Raw genomic sequence first — 13,499 nt, 5'->3', positions numbered from 1 at the left:
TTTACAAAAAAGCTAAATCAGCATGAGTGAAGGAGGCTTTGTTTGCGAAATAGGAAGCCGATTCTAAATTTGATTTTGGATTGGAGATGCTTAATATGAGTCTGGAAGGAGAGTTTACAGTTAAGCCAGACACCTAGGTATTTATAGTTGTCCACATATTCTAATTCAGAACCGTCCAGAGTAGTGATGCTAGGCGGGCGGGCGCTGGTAAGGATCGGTTGAAGAGCATACATTTAGTTTTACTTGCGTTTAAGAGCAGTTGGAGGCCACGGAAGGAGTGTTGTATGGCATCGAAGCTCGTTTGGTTTGTTAACACAGTGTCCCAAAGAAGGGCTAATGTATACAGTATGGTGTTGTGGATCAAATAATCACCCGCAGCAAGAGTGAGGCTTAGATTTATGCATTTTCACATCTCTGACACCGATAACTGGGTAATGGTCAAAAATCCTGTGGGAAAACCACACTTGCAACATACTGTATTTATCTGGAGTATTTGTCAAAATCAATCAGGGTAGATGGATGGACCTTTAGGATTCAGCCATGTAGGCTAAGTTATCAGCTGAGACAGGTTCATTTTATGGCAAATATCTTTCAGTGTATCAAACACTGGGGTCCTCCAATCAATATAAAAATCATTCTTAAATAATAGTTCATATTTACCATATTTAGATAGTGATTGAGATACATTTTTAAGAGCAAATAAGGGAGCAGTGGGAGGGCGATACACTCCTTTTAGTGCCAGCTGGTTAATATGACCAAGGCCCACAATAAGAACGAGACAATCAAGCTGCTTAAGGACAGAGGTAGAAAGACATACTGTACATACATATTTAAATTGTCCTTTGTAAATACAGCAACACCCCCACCTCTATCAATTCTGTCCGATCTTAAAACATTATAACCAGAGAGACACAGAGTTCAGCATACAATTATTCAAATAAGTTTCAGAAATTACCGTAAGGTCAATTTAGAATTTAGAAGCCAGAATATAAATATTATACATTAATGACATTTAAATATGTTTTATTTATTTAACTAGTCAAGGACAAATTCTTATTTACAATGACGGCCTACCCTGGCCAAATCCGGACGACGCTGGGCAAATTGTGCGTCGCCTTATGGGACTCCAAATCACAACCAGTTGTGATACAGCCTGGATTCGAACCAGGGTGTCTGGAGTGACACCTCTAGCACTGAGATGCAATGTCTTGCGCCACATGGGAGCCCACAAAAAAAGACAATACACATCAGTATTTAGCACATGTTATTGCGGGTGTAGTGAAATGCTTGTGTTCCTAGCGCCAACAGTGTAGTAATATCTAACAATACAAAACATTCTAAAAATGTAAAAGAATGTAATAAAGCAATGTTGGAGTTCAGAGTATGTATTTATGTAGATACAATACCAGTCAAAAGCTTGGACACAGCAACTCATTCAAGGGTTTTCTTTATTTTTACTATTTTATACATTGCAGATTAATAGTGAAGTCTTATAAACGATTAAATAATATATGTAGTAACCAAAAAAAGTGTTTTTGGCCCATTCCTCCTGACAGAGCTGGTGTGACTGAGTCAGGTTTGTAGGCCTCCTTGCTCGCACACGCTTTTTCAGTTCTGCCCACAAATTTTCTATGGCCACTCCAACACCTTGACTTTGTTGTCCTTAAGCCATTTTGCCACAACTTTGGAAGTGTGCTTGGGGTCATTGTCCATTTGGAAGACCCATTTGCGACCAAGCTTTAACTTCCTGACTGATGTCTTGAGATGTTGCTTCAATATATCAAAAATAATTTTCCTCCCTCATGATGCCATATATTTTGTGAAGTGCAGCAGTCCCTCCTGCTGCAAAGCACCCCCACAACATGATGCTGTCACCCCGTGCTTCACGGTTGGGATGGTGTTCTTCGGCTTGCAAGCCTCCCCCTTTTTCCTCCAAACATAACGATGGTCATTATGGCCAAACGGTTCTATTTTTGTTTCATCAGACCAAAGGAAAATTCTCCAAATAGTACGATCTTTGTCCCTATGTGCAGTTGCAAACTGTAATCTGTTTTGTTTTATGGCGGTTTTGGAGCAGTGGTTTCTTTCTTGCTGAGTGGCCTTTCAGGTTATGTCGATATAGGACTCGTTTTACTGTGGATATAGATACTTTTGTACATGTTTCCTCCAGCATCTTCACAATGTCCTTTGGTGTAGTTCTGGGATTGATTTGCACTTTTCGCACCAAAGTACGTTCATCTCTAGGAGACATCTCCCTTCTGAGCGGTATGACGGCTGCGTGGTCCCATGGTGTTTATACTTGCATACTATTGTTTGTACAGATGAACGTGGTACCTTCAGGCATTTGAAAATTGCTCCCTGCACATAATACACAGTTGCTGGTCGGAGCACATCTCCAGAACCACTGAGCTGGAGGAGCACATACTAATCCTGCTGTAGAATTTATTTTGGCCAGCAGGTGAAACAAATGACTAAAGTGAACGAGTCACTCTGAAAAAATGAATCATGAATCATGACTCTCGAGTCAGTAAAAAGAATCGTTCAAAAACGACGGCAGTGAATGCAGGTTGCAGGTGATTAAAAGTTTAAATTGTTGGATATCCTCACTCCAATATGAATTACACATAATTTTGCAAGCCAGCATAATGTGACTTGCAGGCTTGATGTGGCTTGTTCAAGACCACTTTGCTAGGGTGTAACTAGGCCCTTAAAGAAAGGCCTTTTGATATACACTGAGTGTAAAACGCATTTGGAACACATTTCCATGACATACTGACCAGGTGAATATATGGTCCCTTATTGATGTCATTTGTTAAATCCAATCAGTGTAGATGAAGGGGAGGAGACAGGTTAAAGAAGGATTTTTAAGCCTTCAGGCAATTGAGATGGATTGTGTATCAGTGCCATTCAGAGGGTGAATGCCCTTGAAAGGGGTATGGTTGTAGGTGCCAGGTGCACAGTTCGGTACGTCAAGAACAGCACCGCCCTATGGGACTCCCGAGCACGGCCGGTTGTGATACAGCCCGCGATCAAACCAGGGTCTGTAGTGACACCACTAGCACTGAGATGCAGTGCCTTAGACCACTGCGCCAGTCGGGAAGCAATGGAGTCAGCATGAGCCAGCATCCCTGAGGAATGCTTTCGACACCTTGTAGAGTCCATGTCCCAACAAATTTAGACTGTTCTGATGGCAAAAGGGGGTGCAAATCAATATTAGAAAGGTGTTCCTAATATTTTGTACACTGTGTATCTAATGTATTGTCATATAGAGTTTAAAGATAACAATCACTTTGAAAACCATACAAAAACTATGTCTCTGTTGCTAACAAATGGTAACCACAATTCACTATAAATGCAAGGTACTCTGGGAAATATGCAAATAAGGTAGACTCAATTCTTAAGTTGAATTCCATGTTCACTCAACCTAAAATTCAAAGTTGAGTGAACATACAGGTTCAGCTATATGGCCACATGTTGAGCAAACTCACAAACCTATTGCAGCTGGTTGCCTTACAATTGTATGTTCAATCAACATATATTTTTACAGTGTGCTACTACAGTCATACCTGTCTCACAGTGGAGTCCTGTGAAGCCTGAGGGGCAGACGCAGGTGTTGGGCGACACACAGGTACCTCCGCTTCTACACCCCTCCTCACAGAATGCTGGAGAGAAAGAGAGAGAGAAAGTAGAGAGAGATAGAGAAAGAAGCAGGGAAAGCAAGAGAGAGAGAGAGAGAGAAGGACCAGAATCAGGCTACTGAAAGACAGGCTGGCTCTGTTAGAGGAATGAGTTACTGAACTAAAGGAGCAGCATCCCAGCTACACCACCTCCAGCCCAGACACAGAGCTTCTACAGGACCAGATCAAGCAGTGCAGGACCCAACTGAAGAACTCTGTCCAGGAGTTGAGAGAGAGAGCCTTACCACAGCGCTTGAGGTAAAAGCCACCATGAGGAGAGAGTTGGTGCAGGTAAAGGAGGAGATGGCAAAGGAGTTATCTGTCAATAAGAGGGGGCTGCAGCACAGAGACCAGACTATAGAGACTCCTAGAGAGAAGCTGCAGCCCCTCACCACCCTCTATACCGACCGCCCTTTACCCACACCCCCAGTCAGCAAGAGGCTCACATGGGGACACTTACTACAGAGAGAAGCTCTCTAGCCCCCCGTGACACACCCCTCCTTGTACACAGGCCCTTTGTACCCCAGCCCCACACCGTAAACCCACTACTCTGGTAAAACCCACTGAGGTGGCCATCCTCATTGACTCAAATGGGACATTCATCCAAGAGGATAAACTTTTCACCCACTACAAGGTGTCCAAAATATGGTGGCCAGAAATGCAGGATGACTTTGGCATACCAGGCCACACTATTATTCACACTGGCACAAACAACTTGCGAGAGGAGCAGGAGAGAGTAGGCAGCTTGGTCAACAGAGAGGGCCTCTGAGTAGTTCCCTAACTCCCACATCACCATCTCCTCTGCTGCAAAGACTTTCATCACCATACCATTCAAAAAGTCAATGCTGACATCACTAGAGGGTGTGGCTTACTCACGAACATGCAAGTTCCTCACCACTCAATAATCACCCTAGAGCACCTGAACAACCACTCCCACCTGAGGAAGCAGACAGTAGGGATGTTTGCCATGTCTCTGAGACCCAGAGACCCCTACCCGACCAATGCACTACCAAAGAGCCCCAGGCCCACTCAACACCCCACCAGACCCAGAGCAAGACCAGAGAGGCAGCCCCCGGCTCAGACCTGGCCCCCATCCCCTCCACAGGGCCCAACAGCAGAACCAGCGCAGCATAAAAAAATGTAACAATGGATAACAGCAAACATTTGTTGCATCTCACTCTTAACTTAGTAGTTACTGTATTTCTGCTATTCCTTCTTTTTGCAACATGAAAATCACTATCAGTTAGCATGTGGAACATTCATGGCATGAACTCAATCTTTGGACTGGAGTTTAAAAAACGATTTAACGATGTTGAATTAATCATTCTGCAGGAGACATGGTGTAAGGCAGACATAGTCACTCACTGTTCCACAGGCTACAGAGAGGTAATTGTGCCGTTACAGAAACACAGCTCTGTCAATAGAAGCAGAGACTCTGGAGTGTTGATCATTTGGTACAAATCTGCACAACAAAATCAAATTGATCCCCTCAAAATTGATAAATATCACGTGGTTAAAACTGAAAAATGAAATTGTACTTGTTATATGTGTTCCTTTGTGCAATATATAACCCCCTCAGAATCTCCATATTACTCAGAGGAGATATTCCACATCTTTGTGGAAGAGACATGCCATTTCCAGGGAAATATGCTCATCTGTGGTGACACAAATGCGCGCACAGGAACACTACCTGTCCTAACGACCACACGAGGGAACAGCTTTATTACAGGCCATACTGTTTCTAACTGTCTTAATCTTTCCCATAAAAACAACAGTGAAAGCACCATCAACAAAAACGTTTGTTGCAGCTCTGTCAAAGTAGTAAAAACATCAACAATATATTCAGGCTAATGGCAAAAAGCACAACTGATAAAACTTTTTTTTTAAGACCACAGATGGTTTGATGCAGATTGTAAAATTATGAGGAAAAAACTTAGAACACTATCAAACCAACAGCACAGAGACCCAAATAAGGGTGAATTACGCCTTAATTACTGTTAACCTAACTCTATAAACGTACAGTTAGAAACAAAAAAGCACAGTACAACAGCAAGCAGATGAGACTAATTGAGAAGACCATAAACACCTTCTGGGCAATTTTTTACTAGACAAGTCAGTTAAGAACAAATTTGTATTTTCAATGATGGCCTAGGAACAGTGGGTAAACTGCCTGTTCAGGGGCAGAACAACAGATTTGTACCTTTTCAGCTCAGGGAGTTGAACTTGGAACCTTTTGGTTACTAGTCCAACACTCTAACCAATAGGCTACGCTGCCACCCCAAATAAATTAATTGAAACCAGAGTTATTAGAGATACAAAATGGTGACATATGAAGAGCCCATATTAAAACACTCTACAACACTGTTCAAACTGATGCAAACACAGAACAATGCCAAATTCATGAGAGGTTGAATTGCTTACAAAAAGCTATAAAGGACAATCAAAATCCATTGGACTCCCCAATTACGGCCCTGATGGCATCCTAAATGAGATGCTCAAATTCACCAGTGCAACATTTCAATTGGCTATATTAAAACTGTTTAATTTGATCCTGAGTGTAGGTTATTTCCCTGATATCTGGAATCAAGTACTCATAACCCCAAACTTTAAGAACAGAGACAAATTTGACCCTAACAATTACAGAGGCATTAATGTGAACAGTAACCTGGGAAAGGTTTTCTGTAGTATAATAAATGTAAGAGTTCTAAACGTCCTTAATAAGCACAATGTCTTGGGTAAAAAACTAATTGATTTACACCAAAACATCCCACGACAGATTATATTTACACCCTACACACCCTGATAGATAAACATATCCACCAAAATCTACACTTGCTTTTTCGACTTCCAAAAACCATTTGATTCTATTTGGCATACAGGACTGTTCTACAAAGTTATTGAAAGTGGTGTAGGTGGTAAAACATATGACAATTAAATCAATGTCCTCTTCAGTATTTACATCAAGGAATTGGCCACTTTTCTAGAAAAATCCTCAGCCCCTGGTGTTAGTCCCCACAATTCAGAGGTTAAATGCCTGTTCTTCGCAGATGACCTGTGCCTGCTGTCACCCACAGCACATGGCCTAAATCAAATCAAATTTATTTATATAGCCCTTCATACATCAGCTGATATCTCAAAGTGCTGTACAGAAACCCAGCCGAAAACCCCAAACAGTAAGCAATGCAGGTGTAGAAGCACCTGCCTACAGCAGATCCTGGACCTGGTAGAGCAGTACTGCCAGACCTGAGTACTGGCAGTAAACCCCAAAATACAAAAATAATGATTTTCCAGAGAAGGTCCATACCAAAGTTCTCAATTGCTACAAAATACATAGAGTACTGCACACACTACAATTACTTAGGTTTAAAAATAAGCTCAACTGGGCACCTTAATGAGGCAATGAGTGAACTGAGAGAGAAAGCATGTAGGGCATTCTACACCATTAAAAAACAAATTGAAATGATAATACCTATTCAAATTTGGCTAAAACAAATTGAATGTGTCATTGAACCAATTGCAACTTATGGTAGCGAGATGTGCGGTCCACTTGCAAAACAAGACATCACACAATGGGGCAAACACCCAATTGAAACCCTGCATGCAGAATTCTGTAAGATTCTGCTACAGGAAACTTACAAACAATGCATGCAGGGCAGAATTAGGCCAATATCCACTTATAATAAAAACTCAATAAAGAGCAATTAAGTTTTGGAAACATCTCAAATACAGTGAACTCCTCTCATATCATTACCAAGCCCTGCAATGCCAAGAGCTGAGCAAAGCAAATAGTCCCCTTATCCAGCTGGTCCTGGGGCTACAAACTAACACACTGAAGCCTCAGGACCAGAACATCCAATCAATCAGAGCTAAAGGGCATGGTAGAGGAAGGGAAGGCTGGGTTCTGTAAGCACTTAGTGACACCATTGTGCCCAAAAAGTTAGTGGAGAAAAGTTTGACAGTGTACAGGTCTCAATTTCTTTCAGTAAGTTTAATTCATGACAGGATTTGAAGGATGAGTCTAAATGGGGAAAAACCTCTTCATGGTGTTGTGTGTGTACACATACCCACACACACACACAGGCCCCCTCACACAGGCCCCCTCACCCCTCACCATCCATTCGCTGACATAATGATCACCCCGGTTTCGTTATAAAAGCATTCAAAATATACAAACTGATGCATCAGTGCAATAAACAACCACTCAGCACCATGCCAAAACCCATTAGTGCTGCTCATTTGACTGAATCCCCTTAGAAATAAGAGACTCATTAAGAGCCTGATTGTACTAATACACCTCGCACTTAAGAATGAATTATACTTATATTGACTCAGTGTATCTACTTGTCTAATTATCGTTTTACTGCAATCAGCATAAAGGGGGTGAAAGGGAGAGATTCCCTCCCACACAGCAGCTCCAGTGACCTCCAGGTCAACCATTCCACTGCCTACCCTGAGCCTGTTGCTGATTTGATACTTTTGGAGACATGCTTATATACACAGCTTTGCTATTTGACTTTCGATTAGAGTCCTAGATTGCTTTCCAGCACCGGGTGGTGTAGGAACCGACTGAATCATCACGGCTCCTTGATAACTGGCCCGTTCATGCTTGTTGAGCGACCAATGGAAATTCCTGTAATTCCGGTAGTTCCTCCAAATCCACCAAACAAATAACAGCATTACGATTCCATCCTAGGAAATGGAATTGACTTAATTAGTGCTGGGATGACTGTTGCACATCCCTTTAATGTGCTGTATTAAGAGATTGTCAGCTCTCTTCCTTATGATCCTTAACTCTAATTGGAAGCATAAATTAGGGGGACAGACGGAGAGAGGAAAGCCAAGCTCGACTGACTCGCTCTGTTCAAACACAAATGAATGTCGGAGGAGAGTAGGGAGAGCACGGTCACATTTTATAGAGTGGTCCCGGATACATTATCATAAATACATTCATCAGTAGTAATGGAGGTGCGTCAGCAGTCATTTACATCAGTGGTATAAAGTACTGAAGTAAAAATTCTACTTAACTAGTTTTTGTACTTTGCTATTTATATTTTTGACAACTTTTCCTTCACTACATTCCTATAGCAAATATTGCACTCCATTAATTTTCCCTGACAACCAAATGTAATTGTTAAATTGTTAAAAATTGTGAAATACACACACTTATCAAGAGAACACATGGTCATCCCTACTGCCTATGGTCTGGCGGACTCACTAAACACAAATGCATCTTTTGTAAATAATGTCTTAGTGTTGGAGTGTGCCCCTGGCTATCCGTAAAAAAAAAAAAAAATGGTGGCGTTCACATTTAAATAATTTATCATTTTACTTCTACATTTGATAATTAAGTATATTTTAGCAATTACATTTGATACTTAAGTATATGTAAAACCAAATAATTTTACCTAATTAGTATTTTATTGGGTGACTTTCACTTTTACTTGAGTAACTTTCTATTAAAAAAGGTATCTATACTTTTACTCAAGTACGACAGTTGGGTACTTTTTCCACCACTGATTTAGATAATGGACGTTAAGTTCTCTTTACTCTTAGCCTACATGCTGTGGTGGTTGACACCTCAGTAGTGGTGGTGGCAGGAGACACTCCACTAACAAATTCTGCAAAGGGTCTGAATACCTACAGCACCAGTCAAAAGTTTGGACACACCTACTCATTCAAGGGTTTTTCTTTATTTTACTATTTTCTACATTGTATAATAATAGTGAAGACATCAACACATATGGAGTCATGTAGTAACAAAAAAGTGTTCAACAATATATTCTATATTTGAGATTCTTTAAATAGTCACCCTTTGCCTTGATGCCTTGGCATTCTCTCAAACAGCTTCACCTGGAATGCTTTTCCAAAAGTCTTGCAGGAGTTCCCACATTTGCTGAGCACTTGTTGGTTGCTTTTCCTTCACTCTGCCGTCCAACTCATCCCAAACCATCTCAATTGGGTTGAGGTCATGTGATTGTGGAGGCCAGGTCATATGATGCAGCACTCCATCACTCTCTTTCTTGGTCAAATTGCACTAACACAGCCTGGAGGTGCCCTGTATTACCAAAAGGGTTCTATCAGTTGCTTCATACAGTCAGTGCCTAGTGAAAGTCTATACATCCCTTGCACATTTCTCTGCCTTAAAATATTATCTTAAAAGGGATTACATTAGATTTTTTCTTACTGTCTTACACAACCTACTTCCACATGTTCAAAGTGAAAGAAAAAGTATAGAACATTGTACAATTACATTTTAGTCATTTACCCGACACTCTTATCCAATGAGAATTACAGGAGTAATTAGGGTTAAGTACCTTGCTTGAGGGCACATTGACAGCATTTTCACCTAGTCGGCTCAGGGATTAAAACCAGCAACCTTTCAAACCAGCAACCCAATGCTCTTAACTGCTAGGCTGCCTGCCGCCCAGAACATCAACAACTCCCCAGTGCTTGGAAGGTAACCACGGTGCATTGTTTATTTAAAATGGGAAGATCTGATCCTTGTGGTTATAGGCCAATATCCTTGTGGTTATAGACCAATTTCTATCTTTCCCTGTTTCTCAAAAGTGTTGTAAAAATTTGTCAATCAACTGACTGACATTCTTGAAGTCTATTTGGTATGCAATTTGGTTTCTGCTCAGGTTATGGATGTGTCACTGCATCCTTAAAAGGTACTAAGTTACAGTGAAGCAGAATGACATTCTAGACAATTCTGTGCTTCAAACTCTGTGTCAACAGTTTGGGGAAGGCCCTTTCCTTGTTCAGCATGACAATGCTCCCGTGCACAAAGCGAGATCCATACAGAAATGGTTTGTCGAGATCAGTGTGGAAGAACATGACTGGCCTGCACAGAGCCCTGATCTCAACCCAATCGAACACCTTTGGGATGAATTGGAACACTGACTGCGAGCCAGGCCTAATTGCCCAGCATCAGTGCCCAACCTCCCTAATGCCCTTGTTGCTGGATGGAAGCAAGTCCCCGCAGCAATGTTACAACATTTTGTAAAAAGCCTTCCCAGGAGAGCGGAGGCTGTTATACAGTAGCAGCAAAGGGGGGACCAACTCCATATTAATGCCCATGTAGTGTATTTGATGTTGAATTTTAAGACCCCTTGAAGTATCAAAAGAAAATACACTATGTAAAAATTATATTTGGCCTTACTGCTATTAGCTCATACAAACACATTGAATATCAAACTCACCCCCCCCCAAAAAAAGTCCCCTAAATCTTTTCAGAAGACTGAAAAGATTTGGCACGGTCCCGAGATCCTCAAAAAGTTCCACAGCTGCACCACCGAGAGTGGTTGCTCTTAGCATCATGCTTACGGCCCAGTATATCACTGGGGCCAAGCTTCCTGCCATCCAGGACCAATATACTAGGCAGAAGAAGGCAGAAAGAATTGTCAAAGACTCCAGTCACCCAAGTCATAGACTATTCTCTCTGCTACCACAAGGAATGTGGAGCACCAAGTCTAGGACCAAAAGGCTCCTTAACATCTTCTAGGCCCAAGCCATAAGACTGCTGAACAATTAATTAAATGTCCAACTGGAATATTTAAATTGACCCCCCCCTCCCTTTGTTTTTACACTGCTGCTACTCTGTTTATTATCTATGCATAGTCACTTTACCCCTACCTACAAATTACCTCGACTAACCTGACCCCCCTGTACATTGACTCGGTATCGGTATCCCTTGTATATAGCCTCATTGTCGTTATTGTTATTTTGTGTTACTTTTTATATTATTTTCCACTTTAGTTTATTTAGTAAATATTTTCTTAATTATATGTCTCGAACTGCATTGTTGTTTAAGGGCTTGTATGTAAGCATTTCACGGTAAGGTCTACACCTGGAACATTTATGTATTTAACCATTTTTACATCTATTCATTTTTTTTAACCGGGCGAGCTTCAAATTGGTCTTGTGAGGCCTGTGGGCATCCTAGAGCAAAAAACAACTGACATCTATGTATTCGTGAGAGTGTCATCTTTCCATTGAGGGGCCATAATAGGCCAAACTGTTAAGACGCTACAGACGATTTTGTGAGTAAACTGATTTCTGGGTTGACTCATGGTGTGACAAACACCGCTCTAACTCTGTCACCTTTCACTTCAAATGGGGAAGTGCGACATATCTCTAGTTTAAACTGAAATCATTATATGGGGATTTTTTAATATCCTAATTAGATTTCTGGGGGGGGGGTGCGCGGACTTCGACCTTAGGGGTTAACCTTGTTCTGAATACCTCCAAAACAAAGGTCATGTGGTTCGGTAAGAAGAATGGCCCTCTCCCCACCGATGTGATTACCACCTCTGAGGGTTTAGAGCTTGGGATAGTCACCTCAAAAACCCAGCAAAAAAAGTGACGTCCTCTCACTGCTTTTATTTTCCGCAAACTTAACATGTGTACATATCTGTATAAACATAACAAGTTTCAACAACTGAGACATAAACGGAACAAGTTCCACAGACATGTGACTAACAGAAATGGAATAATGTGTCCCTAAACAAAATCAAAAGTAACAGTCAGTATCTGCAATCAACAGCTGCATTAAATACTGCAGTGCATCTCCTCCTCATGGACTGAACCAGATTTTCCCCACTCTTCCACCAAGGCACCTGCAAGTTCCCAGACATTTCTGGGGGGAATGGCCCTAGCCCTCCCCTCTGATCCAACAGGCCCCAGACGTACTCAATGGGATTGAGATCTGGGCTCTTCGCTGGCCATGGCAGAACACTGACATTCCTGTCTTGTAGGAAATCACGCACAGAACGAGCAGTATGGCTGGTGGCATTGTCATGCTGAAGGGTCATGTCAGGATGAGCCTGCAGGAGGGAGGAGGATGTCTTCCCTGTAACGCACAGCGTTGATATTGCCTGCAATGACAACAAGCTCAGTCCGACAATGGAGTGACACACCACCCCAGACCACGATGGACCCTCCACCTCCAAATTGATCCCGCTCCTGAGTACAAGCCTTGGTGTAATGTTCACTCCTTTGACGATAAACGCGAATCCGACCATCAGCCCTGGTGAGACAAAACCGTGACTCGTCAGTGAAGAGCACATTTTGCCAGTCCTGTATGGTCCAGCGACGGTGGGTTTGTGCCCATAGGTGACGTTGTTGCCGGTGATGTCTGGTGAGGACCTGCCTTACAACAGGCCTACAAGCCCTCAGTCCAGCCTGTCTCAGCCTATTGTGGACAGTCTGACCTGTCCTGTCTCACTGTAGCGCTGTCTTAGGCATCTCACAGTACGGACATTGCAATTTATTGCCCTGGCTCCATTAGCAGTCCTCATGACTCCTTGCAGCATGCCAAATGCACGTTCTTGCAGATGAGCAGGGACCCTGGGCATCTTCCTTTTGGTGTTTTTCAGAGTCAGTAGGAAGGCCTCTTTAGTGTCCATAACTGTGACCTTAATTGCTTACCGTCTGTAAGCTGTTAGTGTCTTAACGACTGTTCCACAGGTGCATTTTCTTTAATTGTTTATGGTTCATTGAACAAGCATGGGAAACAGTGTTTAACCCCTTTACAATGAAGATCTGCGAAGCTACTTTCTTTTTTTATAAGTTTATAAGTACTTGGGAGCATGGCTAGACGGTACACTGTCCTTCTCTCAGCACATATCCAAGCTGCAGGCTAAGGTTAAATCTAGACTTGGTTTCCACTATCGTAATTGCTCCTCTTTCACCCCAGCTGCAAAACTAACCCTGTTTCAGATGACCATCCTACCCATGCTAGATTACGGAGACATCATTTCTAGATTGGCAGGTAAGGATGCTGTCGAGCGCCTAGATGTTCTTTACCATTCGGCCATCAGA

At 42.1% G+C, this 13,499-nt stretch overlaps 1 protein-coding gene across 1 annotated transcript in view; it reads right to left on the bottom strand.

Moving 5' to 3' along the window:
• LOC135538716 (uncharacterized) overlaps positions 1 to 13,499 on the bottom strand; it is a 68,076-nt gene that overhangs the window by 36,007 nt on the left and 18,570 nt on the right. The window contains exon 5 of the mRNA XM_064964915.1: positions 3,567 to 3,662. Coding sequence (XP_064820987.1) covers positions 3,567 to 3,662 — 96 coding nt within the window. The remainder of the gene's footprint in view (positions 1 to 3,566; positions 3,663 to 13,499) is intronic.

This window comes from Oncorhynchus masou, chromosome 1 (assembly GCF_036934945.1).
Source record: "Oncorhynchus masou masou isolate Uvic2021 chromosome 1, UVic_Omas_1.1, whole genome shotgun sequence".
NCBI classification, from domain to species: Eukaryota; Metazoa; Chordata; class Actinopteri; order Salmoniformes; family Salmonidae; genus Oncorhynchus; species Oncorhynchus masou.
Note: the sequence above shows the minus strand (reverse complement) of the source record. Positions and strands in the feature narration are given on the sequence as shown.